Source organism: Pezoporus wallicus, unplaced genomic scaffold, assembly GCF_028554395.1.
Source record: "Pezoporus wallicus isolate ANWC-B61680 ecotype Strahan unplaced genomic scaffold, APGP_CSIRO_Pwel_v1 contig_8047, whole genome shotgun sequence".
NCBI classification, from domain to species: Eukaryota; Metazoa; Chordata; class Aves; order Psittaciformes; family Psittacidae; genus Pezoporus; species Pezoporus wallicus.
The window spans coordinates 2,162,935-2,183,891 of NW_026639548.1; the positions used below are offsets into that span (position 1 = coordinate 2,162,935).

The 20,957-nt window shown below is 42.5% G+C and overlaps 1 protein-coding gene across 3 annotated transcripts in view; it reads left to right on the forward strand.

Moving 5' to 3' along the window:
- The first annotated feature begins 2,013 nt into the window (after nucleotides 1-2,013).
- GALNT9 (polypeptide N-acetylgalactosaminyltransferase 9) overlaps nucleotides 2,014-20,957 on the forward strand; it is a 225,748-nt gene continuing 206,804 nt past the window's right edge. The window contains exon 1 of one of the 3 annotated variants that reach the window (XM_057414838.1): nucleotides 2,014-2,146. In XM_057414838.1, the coding sequence (XP_057270821.1) occupies nucleotides 2,085-2,146 (62 nt within the window). In that variant the 5' untranslated portion in view covers nucleotides 2,014-2,084. Of the gene's footprint in view, nucleotides 2,147-18,246; nucleotides 18,358-20,957 lie in introns of those variants that run through there. The other 2 variants (XM_057414840.1, XM_057414839.1) reach the window with 2 other exon arrangements.

Sequence of the window (20,957 nt, forward strand, 5' to 3'; positions counted from 1 at the left end):
AGATTCAGAGTCTGTATGCACTATTTATCTCGGGCCGTGGGACTATCAGCTTAGGGTTGCAAAGCTAGAAGGTGTGACTGGCTAGAGAGATGCAATGGAAAGTGCTCTGGGAATGGATTCAGCAACCGAAGAGCCCTTGGATGCAGTGAAGCTAAAGGTGTAGAGAGACAAGTCAGTGACCCTTTAAGGAATTGCCTTTCCAAATCGGATTTGAAATCATCAGAATGACAGTTCCCATCTCATAGTCAGCTGGTGCTTGGGAAGTATGGAAAGCTTTAGAAACAGATTCCTTTTTTGGTTAGTTCTGGTAGGAGGAGAGCTGGCTGAAGCTTGAGATGTCTGTAACGTTCAGCGAGAGGTCTGCATGCGTCATGTCAAACGAAATCAAAGGCCTGGCTTTTAGGTAAGCACTTCAGTGGAGCAGGGTTGCATTGCTATGATATCATCTCACTTCTTGTGTTAATGAATAGTTCTTTTTGAGCCAACACACACTGGCTAGCAAAAATATATAGCTGATCTTCTGAGCCTTGAAGCTGCATCTGCTCTCAATGGTGTCTTGCCGAGGGAGGGGAAAATGTTAGCAGTTCTGAAGATGGTAGGAGATTAAGCTTGCAGAAGTAAATGTGAAGCATCACAAGGAGCACGCATGGCTACCACTTCTGCAGCAAAGAACATCCCTCAGTCCCATGTCTTGGGAATCAACTGCGTTAGGTTTTCCTGCACTGATTTGACAATGCAACTGACCTTGTTGTTTGTTGCAGCCTTACAGACTCCTTTTGAAGGTTGATTTGGTTGATTGGTTGGGGATTTTGTCCTCTTTTATCCCTTTTTCTCCCCTGGCAATTGCATGAAACAGTTTTCCTCAACCCTCTGGCTTTATTTGAATACTCAGTTGGGGTTTTGCTAGGAGGAGATGCATTTCTTTTGTGTGCTGCTCTCTGTGATGAGTGTGGTGGGAGTGTTTGTCTTCCCCAGCTGCCTTCATTGTGGCCAGCTGCAGAACAATTGGTGAGACACCATCTGGCTTCCCCTGATTTTCAGCAGCTGCAGGTATAATTATCAGGATGATTGCAAAGTCCCTCTTCCTTCCATACAAAAAATGCAGTGATGCATGGATGTGTAATGGGAGGTTGAAAACATGCCTTGGTTTTCAGCGGGATATGAGACCTGCATTAAATTATTCTCGTGCAAGTTTAAAAGCATCTGGGTTAACATGCGTTTGGTGAAGGATCTGCTGATGTTTGCATGTTGAAGCTTATCTGTGCTTGGCATTTCTCAGTGCAGCTGTAGAGGTAGGAAAAGGACAATGAGGTGTCCTGGTTTTACCTCCTTGTGCTCACTGAAGCACAAAGAGCTTCATTTCTACAAGTTTTTGCCTGTTTAGATGCATTTAGGTTTTAATGTCTTAAAACTGGGAAAGTTTTCTTAAGCATACAGCCAGTGAGGACTTAATTGTGTTTTGGGCTGAGAGAGTTGAGGTTGTTCAGCTTGGAAAAGAGAAGATGCCAGGAAGACCTTATTGCAGCCTTAAAAGGGGTCTAGAGGAAAGATGGGGAGAGACCTTGTAGCAGGGTCTGTTGCAATAAGATGAAGGGTTATGGCTTTAAACTAAAGAGAAGAGATTAAGGCTGGATGTGAGGAAGAAATGTTTTACAGTGAGGGTGGTAAAACACTGGCATAGGTTGCCAGAGAAGTGGTAGGTGTGCCAACCCTGAAGACATCCAAGGCCAGGCAGGATGTGGTTCTGGGCAAACTGATCTAGTTGATGTCCCTGCTCATTGCAGAGGAGTTGGACTGGATGACCTTTAAAGGTCCCTTCCAGCCCAACCTATTCTGCATTACCCTGTGTAGATTCCAGCAAGATAAGGGTTAACTTTTGTTTGTCTTGACTCATTAAAAGTGTCAGGATTAAGCCCTGTGCTAGTTTGCAGCCCTGCACTATCACTTGCCACATTACCTGTTGTATTTAAGACCTGCTCAGCACCTGCAGGTCATTAAGAGAATCAGAGCTTCCAGAACAGCCAGAGCAGGAGGGTGTCTTGCTGGGTTTTACCTTGGAGCTTACCTGGATTTCATCTCATTGAATGCGTGTACTTTTCCAAACTGGTCACTGGTGGCACGATCTCCTTCTGTTCCATAGAATCAGGTAGGATACTGTAGCCTGAAGTCCTGCTGGATGGGGACTTAAAGTGTTGGACTGGTGGAATACTGTGTGACTGAACTGTGCTGTAATTGCTTAAAGCCATGTCAGCTGTAAGCCTCTTTAGTGTAGGTTGGTGTAATGTTCTAGTTGCTTGCATTTGAATTATTTAAGCAGTACAAAGTACAAACAGCTAACAAAGCACCTTAATAATAGATTGTAGGGCTAAGGATTATGATAACCCTGCATAGAGATGTGGAGGAGCTACAGTATGGAAGGAGGATTATTTAAAGGCAGGTTGTGTTTATGGTCTGTTGCGTATTTCACAGTTTATTTTTAGTTCAGGTAGCCAGTACTCATGTTCATTCACATCTACCAAAAATCACTGCTTTGGTAAAAATAAGTTCTCTCCCATGTGGCTAAATTAATATTGTCCGGAGAGCAATTTGAGAATGTTCCAGAAGGGGTACTTTGTCCACTTCGGCTTGTTTAAGTAGAGGTTTGGGGAGATACAGGAGGCCAGGCAGTATGACATAATAGTCTTTTGTTTTACCATCATAGGAGCAGAGTTTCACATGTTTGAGGGGGAAAGAGTGGTGTCTGGGAAGCCAAATGTCCATTTAGAGTATGTGAGAGGGAAAGGGTTTCACATGAAGTGTTAGCAGTGACATTCATACCTACCTGGTGCCTGGGCAGCAGAGAATCTGCACTCTGCTGTGAGTATTTTAGACTCCTGTAAAGTCCGGGGCTGCACTTGGTCCTGACCTCTTGCAAGGCCAAGTTGAACATATTTGTCCTTGAAACGCCATCAGCACAGTGAAAGAAATGTGATTGTCCCTGAAGAAGTGATAGTTGAGCTAAACTGAAGAGCACAGCTGTGATTTAACATGAGTTTGTGGGCAGGCTGAGTTTAGTTCCAGCACTGGAGGCACAGCAGATACCTCAGTCTTTAAAATTCATCACGGGATGACTCCTTTGTTCAGCTCAAGCTGCTCATAGGCTAGAGATGGAAAGATCTATGGCAAGCAACAGTTAACATATTGATTATTGTCATGTGGAAAAAACACTGTTGTGAGAGTAAAATACAAGGCCAGGGGGAAGGTACGTGCTTGAGTTTGGCAAGAGCAATGCTAAAAAGTACAGAAAGCTGTTTAATAGGAAGTGATCAATTCTACTCCTGTCAAAGACTATTAATCTTGCTGCTAGTTCAGAGCAGAATGAGCTGTCAAGAAAGCCAAACCCAACCACAGAAAACCCTCCTCCATTGCACCTGGCAGAAATAGCTGCACAAAAGCTCTTCAGTGGAATCTGGCTTTCTGATTAATTAGACTGCAGTGTTAATTAGTGCCAGTAGTCCTGAGACTGATCTGGTAATTAGTGAGTTGCAGATCCAGTGGGGAGGCCCAGCAGAACAGTGTGGCTTTAGTGTGGCTCCTGGATCCATGTGAAAGGTTTGCTGTATTGCGGCAGCGCTGTTCATTTCCCTAGTCCTGTGCCTTGCTCTGCAGCCACTGGTGCGCAGGTTTGAGTTGTGAGCAGTTCATCTCCAATCATAAAAGGTGCAGTCTTCTGTTAGTGCTAGGTCAGGGATCACCTGGCACATGTGAAGGGGGTGACTAGGGATCTGGAGCATCTGTTTCCAATTGTTTGGACTGGAGTGATTAAGGGTTGATCAGGCTTGTGTAAGTACTTGACTCTTAGGACCTCCTTGTGGGGTTTTACCTGTTCCTAGCGATGATACTGATAAATGAAGACTTGTTCCTTAATTACATCCCTTTGTGTTTTGATCACTTTGTTTCCCTTCTGAGAAGGGATTTAGCTTTTGCTCTGTTAAGTTGTAGAGACAGACATTACAGATTTTAGGTTTATGGAAAGTTCAGTGTGAAGCAGTAGCTGAGATATCTGGCATTGGGGAAAGATGTTTGAACACAGCTCTGAGCACTGATTAGTTGCCCTAGGAGCAGAGAAATACTGTCTCCGTTCCTACCAAAGGCTTTGTGTTAAGCACAGAAACTTTTGTATCCTGACCAGGTACACTGTCTGCTTGGGGATAATTGTCTTCTTTTTTGGAAACCAGTCACATTCAGGATTAAGCTTTCACTTGGCCTTAGTTAGGGATGTCATTGGTTGGGTAACACGTAAGGTACTGTAAAAGTCCAGGTGCCCTCTGGGGCAAGGCTCATCCGCATTAAATGCTACAGGTCCCTCTGGCTAGTGATTTGTCCTGGAATATGAAGCAATGGCAGCTTAAGGGCAGGTTATAAGGAAGTGAGGTTCAGAGCAATTTACCCCATCTGAATTTGATGCTTGGTGTTGACACAGCTCTGATCTGCTTTAGGTCAAGAGGCAGAATGTTTGTGTCAGCATGGACTGGTACTGAAAACCAGGGTTTTAAAAGTGCTGGAGAAAGAGAGACTGTTGCTAAGGAAATGGGCTTATTTAATAGTCTGTTTCTCTACCATCCTGTTCCCCATCAACTTGAATATGGCCATTCTTAACTTACAAATAGAGAGGCAAAATGCATCCCTTGGCCATGAGCCAAGCAGACTCAGCAGAATCTTGAAAGAAAAATAAAGCACCAACCAAGCAAATAAAAGTGGAGATTTGTGTCTTTCCTGTGAGCACAGTTGAGGGGTTTTAAGAAGTCTTGTGATCAGAAACCTTAACATCTTCCAGTGCAGGTTGATCACCACAGGGAAAATGTTCCACAGCAATCCTTCAGGGGGTGTGTGTGTTTTTGTCTTTTCAGGAAAATCCAATCTAGTTTATAGTATTTTTGTCCAAGCGAATAAAAATACCATGTAAGACACAAGGTAAAATACAGTGAGAGGCAATCATGGTATAGGCTAGTATTTCATCCTGTTAGTGTCGTAGCTGTTTGGGGATGGAGATTTATCTATCTAAGTAACTATGTGAGAAAATCTCAGCAGTGTGTTAGGTGGAGCTGATATCTCTTGCTAGACCCATGGATATCACGATAAGAGAAAGAAAAATATGATATGTGGCATTCAAGCCTACCCTGTGTGCTGAATTATAAGCCAGTTCTGTAATCATGTGGAGAGGGAAGTTGACACTCTATGCCCAGCATGGCCCAATAGAGGTAAGAATGTTAAAGATCATCAGTCCTGGTCACCAACCTAGCTACAATCTCTTATCAAAGTAGTATTGTGTCAGGGTTTTTTTTTCTTTGTTAACTTGAACTGTTGTAGTATTGATAGATATCCTTGTTGGAAGGAAGACAACTGTGGGTGTGACACATGAAGGGATTAATCTTAATTTTCCTTGCTGTAACTTCATCTGAATTAAATTGTTTCTGTACTTCAAAACTGCACTGATGAAAATGGCTTGAGCACCATTAAGCATCAAAGATGTTCAGGCAGAATTCAGTGTCTGGGTTGTTCTGCCCATGTGGCATTGAGGGGCTCATCTTAAGCAAGGTAAAGGAGGAGTATCACAAGGAAGGACAGCTTGTCCAGAAGTCAGGCCTAGGAAGTACTGTATTGGGCTTGGGGTTTGAATGCCAAGCATCCCTTGTTGCTCTGTCACCAAAGCTTAATGCGTGTACACTGCTTGTAGTGCAGTTCTATGAACTGTTGCTATACCTGAGCTTTTTTACTTGGCCTTCTCAATGGGAAATGTTAAAAAGACTGCTTCTTCGTTGCTTTGGTGGGTAGAAATGATGAATATCAGTAGGGCTGGGCTTTCCTGAGGTAACAGCAGCAATGCCATGAGCATAGCCCAAGCTTATTTTGCAGCAGGCTGCCAGTCTGATCTAGATCAAAGGAGGAACGGTAGCATCGGTGAGGTCCTCTGGGGATCCTGTCAGTGCTCTGGTGAGACGCAGATACTTCATGGACGATACTTGATTGTTGAATGCTTGGGCTGCATCTATATTGAACAATCCAGATACCAGCACTGGTGTAGTGTAGCTGAATCTATAGCTCTTCAACGTGAAGTTGCCTCATCTCTGTTTGCATAATTAAATACCTGTATTTCTACAAAGGCAAAATGCTAAGCAATGCTCAGAGGAGACAGCACTCTAATAAGAGTTCTCACTGGGGCTCTGCTTTTAGCTGGGCTGAATTGGGTAGCTCATTGCAACTATTAGCTCAATGCACCTATACAGGGCAGCAGTAATCAAAATCTGTAGCTTTATGAAAATCAGAGCTGGAGTGCAAGACACTTTGTGAACTTGCAGTCTATCGTAATAACCTCTTCAGATCGATAAATGCTGTGAACAGTCAGCTAAATCTGGCCTTTCTAACCTGTATCAGTTGTGAGAAAGGGGAAATGCGAAGGTTAAGTGGAAACAATACCCTGATGATGGACGTGATAGAACTGCCCACACACAGGGGCTTGTGGTTAAAATGAGCCAGTTAGCCTTGTTCACAGTGTGGCCCTGGAGCTGCCCGGGTAGGTGAGAAAGCTGAGGGTTTCCTGAAGGTTTCTGGATTTGCAGGAGGTCTTCAGCCTTTTGGGTGTTCTCTGAGCTCTGAAGGAAGATCGGGCAAACCCTTAACTGTGGAACCAGCGCCAAGGTTTTGGTTGGTGCTCCCTGCTCAGAATCAAGGTGTTAAAACTGTGTTTCTTTGTTTCTGTGCGTATCATGGTAGGGACTTCAGAACAGCATTGCCAATACTTGCAATCATCTTGTGCCGCAAGGCAACTTGTAACAGATTCTTTCACAGAGGCACAGAAAGGGGCATTCTCCTTCACGCTGTTTCCAAGCAGGGTTTCTACAGGAATGAAATATGACGGAGTCAGTGATAGCTCAGCTGAAAAAAATTAGCCAGTTAAGGAGAGGCTCAGCATACGTGCCCCTGTGGTGCACCATCTTAAATCACTCTTACGGTCTGAATTGTCTGTTCCTGATAAATCTGTTCAACGCTGCTGGATTTGGAGTATGCGGAATTAATGCATCCTTATGGGATACGTTCCAGCTTCATTCAGACTTGTGTAATTCACTGCATTAGAAGTGGCCCAAAGTGATACTTCTTGCTTTGTTAGTTTTGCTATTTTTTTTTCTTAAACAAAAGGGCAATTGCCATGCAGAGTACCTTTGAGAGCCATCAACATTCGAAATATGTCACTGCATAAATTTGGAGTGCTCATTCCCTATCTGGAATTGTACTGTAAAGAGATCAGAGCAGAGACTTTAGCTTGGTTTTGTTTTTACGGAGTGTCAGCTGCTGATGTGTGACTAGTTCCAAGAAAATAACTAATGGAAAGACACCATTACTTGGTGTTAAAATGCATTCCCCAAGTCCTGTTGTCCTTGGTGCCTCTTCCCAGAAGTGTGCGTGGCTTCCTGAGCAAATTCTGGTGGTATCTGAGTGAAAGGAGAGTAAGACAAACCGGAGGAACTGAAGCTTTCACAGGCAGTTTCTGAGTTCAGAACTGCCTCCATAGGAAAACAGTCAGTGGATGTGCTCAGGAACGTGGCTGATGTGTCATCCACTCTTAGGGGAGAGAGCATGTTGCAAACATGTCACTTAACGCAGTTTCTAATTAGGTATGTGCTCTACATGATCTAACGTATGTCAGATAGTGTCATATTTGTATATTACCTTCCTGGTTTTCAGCAGAAGTGAGGGCTGGTCCTGACAGGATCAAGAGCATGGGCACAATACAGGAGATGATGGAGACCTTGAGGTATGTGATAGTGAGGTTCTGTCACTCCTAACCTGACTTCTGGTAAGATACTTGAACAGAGCAGCTATGGAGCTACGTACTTAACGTGAGTATGAAGGGCAGCACTTACCCTAGCAGTGGATTATTCCCTGGTTTCCGAGGATGAAGGAAGGATTTAATCTTACAAGTGTTACGAAAACGTCAGCATCTTATGTCCGAGTAAGAATACCAAAACTTAAATTTGCATGGGTGTGAGGCTTATCTGTGCTTATGACTGATTGCTTAGGAAGATCAAGGGCATCACTAAATCCTTTGCTGTTTGAGTCACAAATGGTTTCTTAAGGGCTAATAGTATTTCATCAATATCAAAAGAAAGGAAGAGTATAAATAAACCTGCCTCATAGCTACAAATACAGTGTTATTTGAAAAGGGTGAATTTTCCAAGTAGAGTTCTTCAGATGACAAGGAGACAGTTGTTTATGATATTGTCATTGTCAAATGCAAGAGCCAAGTGAATAGAAAGAGGAAAACAAGGAATCATCGTTATTTAACACTGTTCAACTTCGGAAAGTTTATCTGGAATTGCATCAGTGACATATGGCTGAGGATGGTTATTGATGGCAGAATGTGCCTAAACAACATCTCAACCCTCTGTGTTAGACAAGAAACAAACAGAAAACCAGTGTGTGATCTGAGACATCCAAACCAGGAGGAAGCTGCAAATACTTCAGAAGTTTTCTTTTTCTTTCTAAATAGAGTTGTCTCATTAATTTGGTTCTGGAGGCTTTTGTAAAACCCAGGACGTGCTTTATATTTCATTATGTTGTGAAATTGGTTTTGGTTTTGGGACTTTCTTTTTTGTTAAATACTTATGCAGAAAGGGACAATTCCTCGCATCAGTGCTGTCTTTTGATTTTCCTCCCAGTACAACTTTCCTCCCAATCCAACAGTAAGGATGCAAGAGAAATTGAAAGTATTGCCAATTGCCAGTGTTACTGAACAGGGAGTAGCCTTTTACCAGTGCATAGTTTATTCTGGTAAATAAACTATCCATTCCCTTTATCTATGAAATGAATGAACACCCATCAGAGCCTTGTCTTTTGGCACCTGCCCTTGAAATTCCAGAAATGAAAAAGAGTGTAGCAGGGCATCTGGAAAACTTATCTTCCACAACTCTGTATCACTGCTGGAGTGCAATTTTCTGCCTCTGTTCTCTAGCTGACCTATACCTATAATAGAGAACTTTCTCCTGTATTTCTCATAGTCAAAACTTGCCTTATCTTCCAGGAACAAGAAAATAGGTTCATTACTCAAAGAAAGACAAGGAGATGTCATCCCTTGCTAGGATTTTTGGAGTGTTTTGTTTGTAAGTGGCCGCTTCCTGAACTGAAACTTGCAGGGGTGGGGGGGGAAAGCACCACAGCTTTCCCCATTACGATTTTGTTTCCTAATGAATCCTGCCCATTCAGGCTTTATCTGTTTTGCTCATGCAGCGTTTGCTTTTATAGCTTAAACCAGGGTTGAGGGGAGGTGTGAATACCCTTCTCTGCTAATGCGTTTTGATTGCTTTTCCCCCACTGTTTGGAATGCTTTTAGAAACACCAAGGCTCTTAATTTTTCATGTGACACTGGTTTTCCACTGCTCTGGGTTATTCGCCTTGGTAAACATTTTGCTTGGAGGATTGCACTTTGATGCACAGGGTGGCTGAGCTGCACGTTTAAGCCAGCATGATTGCGTTTGATGGAGACATAATTAAGACAGGCTAATTTGTGTGTGTGTGTTATTAATAACTTTTGAATAGGCATCTGAGAAGTGAACAGCCCCTGCTACTAATCACTGCAGAGCAATCAGGTGTTAGGCAAGTGCTTGGAGGAAAGGAATTCCCCGTGGTAGGGGTTACATGGAAGTGCCCTTTAGCTTAGCAGGATGGCTGAAATTAAACTTCCTCCTGGGGCAACTCTCTATTGAAAATGAGCATGTCACCCTGCTGCCTGTGTCCCTGTGTGGCTCAGGCTATTTTCATGCTTGCTAATTCCTCAGGTCTGTCTGAATCTTCCATTTTTGGTGGTAATGCAGCTGAATAATACCTGGATGTATTTGATTCGGAAAATGAGGCGCTAAATGAATCCATGATCCCCATCCTTCCTGCTGCAGCTGCAACGGTTTCTTTGGGACCAGCACATTTTTCTTCTATAAAAACCAGCTTTATCAGAACTGAACTTTGCAGCATGGACAGTTAGATGAAACTAGAGTTTGAAAGAAAAATGGAGTTGAAGTACTTGAAAAAGATCAGCTTACAGGGCTGCAAAGTTGTGGAACAGACCTGATATTGATTGACATCGATTATTTTCATGATTTGTCAATTAAAATGAAGCAGAGTGTGTTTAAAAATGCCTGCAAAATGAAGTTTTCAACAGAATTATTGCAGTTTGGACCAGAAGCTACACTCAGTGAGCATTTCTCCCGGAATAGAAATTCCAATTTTAGCCAATATCGGTGATACTGAAGAGTAGGACCTGTCTCACTGGTCTGCTATGCACTTATAAATGAGTGCCTGTAACATCTCGGAGTTGAATAGGTCATGTAAGTGCTATTATTGTTTATTGCTAATTAGCATTAGTGGATTTAGGTCTCTCAGGAACCTGATTAAAGCAGAAATAGTAATATTCAGGCCTTCATGTTCCTATTTGTCTTTCAAGGGGTTTTATTTCATTACCTTTGAGACTATTTAAGAAATGATTTCTAGCCTTTCCTTGGTAATTTTTTAATCCATTATTGCTGAAATATCTTGGGGAGTCCAGGTCTTAGTCCATTTTTCACCCTATAAATGTTTCTCGGAGCCATTTAAAAAGCCCTTGGAAAGTATAACAACAAAGCCAGACACTGTAAGTGTGCATGACTTTAAATTATATAGACCCTAAATCTATGACAGACAAATCCCACTTTGTATGCAGCATCATTCCCCCATCTGCAGCCTTCCCTGGCTAAAACTGTCAGGGCAAAGTGCGTTGCAATGCTGAAATGTCTCGGTGTCTGCTCAGTGCTAGACTGTCATTACTCCTCAGTGTTTAATGTGGTATTTAGAGGTGAGATTGAAGATGTGCAGCGTGCCTGCAGCCAGCTCTGTTCTAAACAGTTTAGGTCTTGAGGGCAGTTATGTGGCCCAGTCTCTAGGGTGTTGCATGAGTATCTGTGCCTGCAGGTGGGCTCCAGTGGTCTGTTATAAAATGTGCCCTGTTGAAGTTTCACAGCTCCCAACCTGTGCTAGCCAGATTAAAGCCATGACACGTGTCTGCATCCTATAGCTGCATTTTCCAGCATCACTGCAATCTTTCCCTTAAGAGTTGTGAAGTTTCATCAGTGAGCTGCTGGGGGAAAGCTAGGCTGAGGAAATTACTTTTGCACTTGAATCTAAAAGCAGTGCTCTGTGTGATCTGATGGGGGAAAATTCGTACAGTTCGTTGCCCAATTTTGGAGTAATTACATTTTCAGAGTGTTCAGACCTCCCTTCAGGTGCCGATTGTGTCATTGCACCATTTCATCTAAATGGCGTAGCGGTAGAGAGAAGTCTTTGGTTGATTTGAAAAGGACACACACAAAGCTGGACTTTGGGAGTGAGAGTTGTTAAATAATTCCATACCCTAGTTGTGTCTTTCTCAAGATGACTAGAGCTGGCAGATATGTCTCTGATGGTAAGACCTCTGCTGAAAGGCTTATATCTGTCAGACCAGCGACAGCATCCTGCCAAACAGATGCAGATCCCTTTGCTCTGCATATAGTTACTGAAGCAGAGAGCAGAGCAGCGTGGAGGTGAGAGCATGTGGGGAGACCAGTGTTGCTCAGCAGGGACCCTAGCTTGAATGGCTTTCAGCAGAAACGTGCCTGTGTGCAAGTTAAAGGGACTTGACTCATCACCGCTCCTCACAAAATAGGTTTGGTCGTATATTTTGTAGCCGTTTCCATTTAGTGGAATAACTTTTCTAATCTCTGTTATGGCTGCCTGGAGCTCCTGAGCTGGGCGACTCTTGCAAATGCCTTTGTCCTCTTGGTTGTGCATAAGGAGAAATTGTGAGGTGTCATTGATGGTGTTGTCCAGCTGAGTTCTGGTCCATAGGAGGTCAAACCAGAGCAGCCATTTCCCTGGGCAAGGCACTTCCAAACCGTAACATTTCTGCTTTCAGCAACAATTCTTCAGCTTCCAAACTGGAATTGGAAGCAGAGATTTTCACTTGAAAATAGCAATGCATGTGGTTGTGCTTGTTTATCTCCAAAGCCTTTCTTGTAACAGATCTACCATTTAACTTAAACTGTTTACTTTTCTGTTGAATAGCTCTGAAATTCTCTTGCTTCCTATTCAGGGCTTCTCTTGCCCATCTCCTTTTCTCTGCTAAGTGTTCTAAGATGAACAAATTTGAGGTCTGCTTTAGTGGTGAAAAAGGAAATTGAAATAGTCTAAATGAGGATCCCCATCCCTTCCCCTTTCCATATAAAGCTGTCTTTCCTCCTACATTGATGGCCCATATGCTTCTGAAATTCACACAATGGGAGAGCTTACCTCAGTATTTCTCTCACAGTTCTCAGACTGTCTCTTCAGGCACACAATGAATTTGGGGTATTTCCCTATTGAAGAGTTTGCAGGCACAGTAGATTTGAGTAAGGGGAAGCCAATGAGTAGCAGGAAGGGGGAAGAAAATGCTTGGCTTATTCACATTGGTATCTTCCTCTATATCTTTTGTGGATTGCTGTTTTAAGCCTCTCTCTCAGATGTGTCGTTGTGTTAAATAGCTTGATAAGTAGGACATTGAAAATCCACTGCTAAAACACCTGGAGAGAGGTGTCCTCCTCCTGTGCAGAAAGACTGTGTAGTGCTGATGCTTTACACGGTTTGAACTTTTCTTACTGCAAGCTGCTGTCGCAGTGATAAATGATCCTGCAAAACTTGAACTTTTGGGTGAGCCTGTTATCTGCCACCGACTTCTGGGGTCAGAGCTTCCCCAACACTTCAGTTCTTCCTTTACCTGCCAAACTTCAGCTAAAGTTTTAGGTTTTGGAGCTACATGTTCTTTGGAACAGTGTCTTCTCATCTCCTTTCCCTCTGGCTGAAGCAGCCATGTGTCAAACACAGGATTTCCACCTTTACGTGGTGAAGAAAACAGCAATAGGTTCTGTTCAGAAGGGAATAGCGTGTGTGTGACTGGCTTTGCACCATGTTCGTCACTCTTCTCCACTGTGTGCTGTTGGGATGCTGGTGCAGCAGCCTTATAGGATGTTTGATTCCAAGAGGCTGAATGTTATAGAAATTAATCAAAAACATTAGAGTAGTTGTATTTCCAAGCCATGCAACAGTTCAGACTGTAAAGTATTAGAGGGTGATTGTGATAGGATGAACTGGTTTGGTGGTAAATAACAAGGCCTTGAAAAGGGCTGATTGTGAACAGAGGGCATTGCACTAATGTTAATCATTGGTAAGGATAACTCAGATTGCCTTTTAATAAATAATAAGCATATGTGTGATGTGAAACAATGTGTAAAGTGGCAGTGGCAGATAGCTTGGGTGCTGGAGCAGGTGTGACTGTTAGTTCTGTAACTGCAGCACCATAGAATGGATCTGGATTTGAGCAGGGCGGTCTGGTGACAGTGATGTATTAATCCCCTAACAGCTCATAGATGCATGAGGAGAGATCAGTATCTTAGCGTTACACCCTGAATAAACTTTACTGTAATGGGCTATCTTGCCAGATATCTGTGCCTTCCTCCTTCCCCCTGATCTGGTGATACTGTGCAAAGCCCAGACGCTGTCAGTGGGGATGATGAGCTATCTCTTCAGCTTGACCAGCCAGACACATGCTGAGTAAATCTTGCTGGTGTTAACAAGGCTTTTAGGGGTGTTAGGCCCAGGTAACTCTTACAATCTGTCATTGCACCTTTACATCTTCATCAGAACTAGAGCACCGAGTCTTCCCAGAACTGTGTTAATTGGATTTCACGTTCCTGGAAAGGTGTGCAGATTGTGTCTTGCATAGCAATTGCAGGCACAGCCGCTGAAGAGTTCAGTACTCCTTGTTTCCTTTCTCCAGCACTGCCATTCCTCTTGAAACTGTTAATACCCCCCCGCACCATGCCTTTGTGAGGCAGTGATTTGAAGCAGAAAACAACTGGACTAGCTTTTCAGCTGATGCAAATCACCCAAGTTTTTAGCTGACTCTGTCAAAGCGTGTTTCTTTTTTTCACCTTCGGATGGTTTTCTTTCACGATGGAATGCCTGACACCGTGGTAGCCTTAGGTCCGTAAACCAAAGTAAGCATAACTTATGCATCTGAAAACTGTCATCTTTAATCTTGATTTCCAGAGTGCATTGCTGACCAAAAAGCAATTTTAAAAGCTTTATTCTCCCTTTTTCTGTCGAAGAGGTCTGGCCAGAAAATAGTGGAGAACAAAACCATTTTTCAGCCCAGATGAAGTGCATAAAAATTATAAATTGATTTTATAGTCCTTGTTGAACTTGCTTGTTCAATAATAAATTATTCCAGTTATAAAGTAACCAATGCATTCCTTGTAACTACCTACTCTCTGAACAGTGACAGCCTACGACTTGTATTAATATAAGCCGTATTGAGCAACCAGTAGAGCATATGCAGTGTTCCAATGCAGCAGCAGCACTGAAATCATGATAAAATACTTCAGGGTGCCAAGCAAGTCTGTGGCAGGGAGCTGGTGATTTGGTCTGGTCTTCAGAAGTGTTCTTCAGGAGCTTCAGTGGAGTTAATAGGGGAAAAAGGGTTGAGAGGCAGCTTATTTGTCTGTTCAAATCAAGTATCAGATGCCAATTAAAAGTGTCTCCTGCAGTCACTAATTAAGAAGCACTGAGGGATTGATTAGCCATTTACCAATGACTGTCAGTACAGATGCCTTTGTTCTGTTATCCCAGCAGGTACCGCAGGGAATTGACTGGTTTCTATTAATGAATCGGAGCATGTTCACGCAATAAGCATGAGAGCCTGCCTTGTAATTTGCTTTCATATCTAAAGCTTTCGTTTCATTGGCTGGCCTGCGTTCTACGGTCATGGATGTGCTTTCTATTGCTTCAGAGGAGTTTGTCTCCTGAAACGATTCTCCATAAGGGCAATGGCCATCTCAGAGAATGGGCAAGGGCCACGTTACTTTACATCCCGCTGGTTTGCTCCCAGCACTCTGGGCTTCCTGCTCCGTTCCTGGGCAATGACCCAGAAAGGTGAAGATGTGAATGAGGAGACTGGTAACAAAAAACGTTCTTCTGACAAGGCATGGTTTGAAGATCTGTGTTGTGGTTCCATGTCAGTGCTCTCGCCAAAATTTAGAAGGATTTTGGGCAGTTGGCCATGCCCTGGCCGTGGCAACACCTCCACTGTAAGGTGCTGGAAATCCCAAGTACGCCAAGGACTGGGTTGGGATTTTTCAGTGCTTCTGTTTCCTTCTCAGTCTTCAGGAGATAACTGTGTTTGGGAGCAGAAACATACTTTTCCCACTGTTTATGGGGTCAGGAATTTTGACTCTAACCTTCAGTAATGTTTTTCCTCTAACTTCAGTGGAAGCCATTTGATGCAACTTGGAAAGGGTAGAAATGCCACAGAGGAGGAATATCTTGTCTTTATTTCAACATGCAGAGTCTGTTTGATATAAAGCAAATAAACAAGAAAACAAAAATCTCCTTGCATGCCATGATGCCTTGTTCAGCACCATGTCACTTGCTGCCTACTCCAGACTTTATCCCAGTTTTAGTCCAATGCAAAAGCATCCCCTGGTTCTGATTTAATATTTGCAGAAATTACATTTGAAATGAGGTACAGTAGGAGGAAATACATCCTAAAAATTTGATGGTTGAAAGAAATATCTTTAATCTCTCCTGTTATTAGGACTAAAGGAGCTTTCAGAGAATAATGAAGCCATCACACTAAGCCTCTTATTCTCTTCCTTTTGGTCATCTCTTCTCCTGTTTTTAATTTGCCTTTTTTATTCTTCTGATATTAATTTTCTGGTTCTTTCCCCCCCTGCAGTTTTCACCTCTTTCCTCCAGTTCAACACTCTGCGTTTAGTGCTTTCCCCCCAGCTTCTCACTCTTTCTTTTTAAAGTCTTGTGATTTCCCCTCTCTCCCTGCTTCCCTTTTTAAGTCTTTATTCTTCTTCATATTCCCTGCTATAACTCGGTCTTCTGCTGTCACGTCTCTATCAGCGTAGTCATGGAGGATGATGCATGGTGGGGTGTAGAATGGCTGTGCCTGCTTTTCTGAGGGCTCCCTGCCTGAGTCTGCTGCTGTTGCATGACAACAGCAGCTTGCCTGATATTATCCAAGATGCTTTGCCTGCACACACCACTGTGGGATAGCTGTGTGGCAAGAAATGTACCAGTTACCAAGTAATTTGGGAGTGCGCAGGAATATACCTAGCTAGTATTTTTGCTCATTTAAGTAGTTTCACTGCTCTCCTTTCACCTTGGAAGTAGCTTATGTAGTTACAGTTTGTTACTGGCATTGCTTTGTATGTTAAGAAGCTGCCGTAAGGTCAGTTGTAGAGAAAGGGGTCATCCAGATGGCTCATTAGAATCAGGAATGTTGGAGGAGACAGTCAAAATGAGACTCACCTGATGCTGTGATAATCCTGCTCTTGTGATTAAGATACAAGAAAATCAAGACTAGAGTAGTAATTCTTACGATGTTTGCAGTGGAAGTGGTTACATGTGTAAATAAACCTTTATTTATAAATAAAGTTGTTGCTAAACGTCAGGTGGTTATTTTCATGGCACAGCTATGTCACCACTGTGTGCCTTGTGTACTTCTAGACACCCTTGCTGTAGAGCGTTTGTAGTTGAAGCAGACAAGAGGGATGGATAGTCTGATCTAACACCAGACACATCCAGTGGAAATCTTTTAATGTGCTTTGCGTGCTGAATGATAAATTGGACTGGGGAGGATTGAAAGGCTTTGCTCAAGATGATGCTTGGTAAGAAACCTGAACTGGTGATGTCTGGATATTGAGTCAACCAGAGAAAGAACTCACTTATCAGTCTCAGATATATTTGTTGGACATTATCAAGTGGAACTGATAAGCAAAAAAAGGAATTGAATATAGTAGCTTACAAATAAGAGACTTGGATTAAATTTACGATGCAGTCCTCGTACTAGGATTTGGTGTCCTTAAATGCATACAGTTCCTGAAATGATTCTTATGATTGCAGTGCTTTTGTTCACGTTGTATAATAAAATGTTGTAACAAATGCTTTTTGATAGCTGTGATCCATTTTAGTCTATATAGAAACTTCCTGCAGTTGTAATAATATAAAAAATAACAATAATTCACAAAATTGGGGAAGCTGTGATACTGCAGAGGTCAGGCAATAAAAAAAGAAAAGGCGGATGTTGTCTATATGCCTCTGATAGACAGAATCCGTTCTTGGGTACCATTTTACTTCTCTCTCATATAAAGACCAGGAACTGAGAAAATAGCAGGGTTTTTTTTCTTTCCAGTAATACAACTGAAGAAAATCTATTTTCTTTCAGATGGGGAGAGAGAGGAAATTTTTATCTGTAGTAGAATGCAAGGGTCATGTCACCCGGCCCGTGTTATGTAGCAGATTACATTAATAGGCCTTTCTGTCCTGAAACTGGTTGAAGTTTTTACCTGTTGCAATATCTCAGTGTGAATTTTGAGTATTAAGAGTATGATAGAGGCTGAAAGTAAGAAAAAGTAGAGAGACAATGGAGAACACTGTTGAGAGCCGGATTTCTGGGTTCTCACAGAATGAGTCCTGGGTGGTCTTCTCGGTCTTCCAGTCCTGTCCTTCAGTGCCATATATAGCTGTGTCCCTCCAGGGACAAGAGGGATAATGCTCATCCTCACCCATGAGCACTTCTGGAATAACAGATACTGACGGATAATCTATAGGTTGCCATTTCCCATTTAAATCAGGGTTGCTTCTGTCCAGAAAGTTGCTTTCACAAACCAATTAGTAATGAGTTCTGCATAAGGAATATTTACCAGCACAGCTATGGTGGGTATTGAAATGTTTTTAGATCTCTCTCCTGGGTCTAGGGTACATCTTGACTTGTGAATTTGTACTCACCTCTGCCTGAATTAGGCTTCTCTGAATCTCTTTGCTTGTCTCTGAAATGGTTTAAAGTGAGGCAATGGACTATTATTTTAAGTTTTGTTTAGAAGATTCAGGATTCTGATGAATCAACCTAATTGTTTATAAGGATAAAAACTGTTTATGCAGATAAAATAGTAGGCTTTTGGCAGTGCTTCGTTCTTTAAAGCAGAAAAAGGAACCAGAGCAAAAGCCCAGTTATTACTGAGGATGAAATGCAAGTAATTGTATGCTGGGATAAGCTGCTCATTCACTTGAATTGTGAGACAGATGAGTTTTCCTGGTGAAGAATCTCACCTAATTTTCATATTGGTGTTTTTTTTCATGGTAGTAAATTTGGAAATGGGGGCAGCACAGATCTGTTCTTGGCAGCAGACGTACCTGAGCAATCTTTGCTAGGTGCGGTGTACATAGGGAATTATGTCTGAGCATGAAGATACAAGCAGCCTTAGTAATGGACATCAGGTAAAAAGGTGCACGTCAGATAGCTCAAATGTTTAACCACCTCATGAGGTGGACTGCCTTCTCTGGGCTAGCATCGCTTGCCCAAGGAGGGTTATGCTCTTGCCATTCTGCTTCCAAAAACTAAGATCTCATTAGAAATTCAGCTGCACATTGGAGCAGAGGGAAAGACAAAGCAAAAGGGGGGTGGGGGGTGGAGAAAGATTAATTCTTTGAAATTGTAAAGATAAGAACATGCTTTAATGAACAATGAGAAGCATACTTCAGAAGGAAACCACAGCCCTGTAATTGGCATTGAGAAATACACTGTAATATCAGATAGTGTTATCAAGCACAGTACATTAGAAAAGGATCCAAGGAAGAACAAAGATCATATATTTTATAAACAGGTTTTTGCATCTAGAGGTAGTGCAATCTGCCTCATGTTCCAAATACAGATAATGGTGTTATAATCTATACATGAGGATGCTTTGGTGCTAATCTCTAGCTGAAGAAGGATCTGAATGGGATAAGTGACTCTGAAATGTAGAACAAGTGGGCAGTGGACTATTTCTGTAATCTGGAATGACAAATCTTTATGAGACTGGATTTTGTTTTAAAACCCCTGTAGGCTTTCTCCCCACCACCACCACCTCCCCCAGATTTAGTTTCAAAGATATCTTTGTCTTAGGCAAAGATATTTGCTGATCAGTCCTTTAAAATCTATTTAGGCTATCCTTAGGTAGCAAACCGAATAGAGAAAATTCTTTACACAGTGAGTCCATAATAAAGCAAGTCTGATTAAGCAAACTCCATGTAACTTGCCTTTAATATTAATGTACTAATTTTCATTAAATGCAAGATAAGCGTTGTTCAGTCTTGTCTGTTTTATCTCCACCATTAAAATAAAGTTTTCATGAAGCAAAAGCTAAAATACCAGATATGAAAGCTGATTTTGTAAACCTTTAGGCCCAAGGATGCTCAGACCTCAGGTGGTTTCACAGAAATAGGATCTAGAAGTAGGAAGAGCAAAGGCTGTATCGCTTGTCACTCACCTTGCCTCGCCTCGCTGCCTGCCTGTCAAAGCAATGGGCTTAGATCTCTCCTGCCAGTATTTCCTTCACCAGAGGGCAGCTGTAACAGAAGACAGCCCAGGCCAGAAACATGCATATCACTGTGCCCTTGTGTACAAACTCGCCCTACATGTGGCTCCAGCTGCTGCCAAGTGCTGCTGGGTTGGTCAGGTAGGCAGAGGGAAGCAGGTAGTCTTAGTGTCCATGTGATGCTGAAATCCAGACTGATAACTTGGTACCATCTTCACCCAATGTCCATACCTCAGCGTTCGGGTGGTCACTGTCGTGACAGGACTGTCCTGAGGGAAATAGGATATTGTTGAAATCTGAAGTGGCAACTGCTGCTCATGCAGAAGCCAAACTCACCTGAGCTGCAGCCACCGTTAGAAATGAGATTTGAAATAGCTGCGTATTCTGTACTGTCCACCTGCTTTAGAGTAGGTGTTCCGGTGACTCACCAAACCTAATCACACCCCTGATCGCTGGTAAAGAGGGTGGGCTGTTTCTCTTTGTACACTGACTGGTGGTGGTTTTCCAAATACAGGTATCAGTCCCCCTTCAAATATCCACTGGCTCCCATGTATCAAAGTGACAGCCAGCCAGCAAGCAGACCTCTCAAAACTCGTGATAAAATTAGCAGCAGTCGATGCTCCATTCAAAGTAATGTGATTAAGCCTACAAGTTTAGGTTTCGTTTCATCTTGCAGGCTGCAGATGACACTGTTTCAGAAGGACCTGATTGTTGCAGTAGCCAGAAGAAGATAAGCACAGATCAATTTACAGATATTGTTGGCCAACTACACTTACTAGGAGAAGAAATGTTAGTGAAAATATTGCTGAGGTGTACTGCAGGGAGACACTTCTAAGCTATCACAGACTTGAGGATAAAATAGCAGTAGTTCTATTACGCAGTTTCTTTTCTGAGGACTCCAAATGATGATGAACTGAGCCAAACTGCTTTCAGATTCATATTCTTGCTGGTGCACATTGAATTCAGTTGAGGCAGGATGCAGTTTGGTATTTGTAACTGGAATTATCACTTATAGGTGAATATAGTGTAGCGAATAATCTTGCTGCTACCAGTTTTGTGAAGAACTTGGGCAAGGATCTGAATGTGGAGTATCTGAGGTAGTATAAGGATGTTAGTGGGACTAATCGATTTGGATTACACTGGCTGTAAGTAAAATAATTTTCCAGAGTCTGAGTGTACCTCCATATATCTGATAGCTGTGCAGTTTAATCTGCTGTTACGTTGTTTTTCCCTCACAGCTGCCCTTGGGTCTCTGAGATGTGACCATAGTGTCACTGCTTTGCTGCCAAAAAATACTGTTAAATCTCAGAAATTTAGTGCAGGGCATTACACCATCGACATTAGGTTTTGCATCAGTAAGATGCATTTGAACATGCTCTTGAGTAAGAGAACAGGATGCCACTAGCAGTGTTGGTTCTTATTTTCAGCATGCAAAGTCCCATCCTGCTTCTTGGGTGCTCTCTCACCATCATACACATGGGCCATCCCTTCCTTAGCACTCACTCATGTGTGTAATTCACC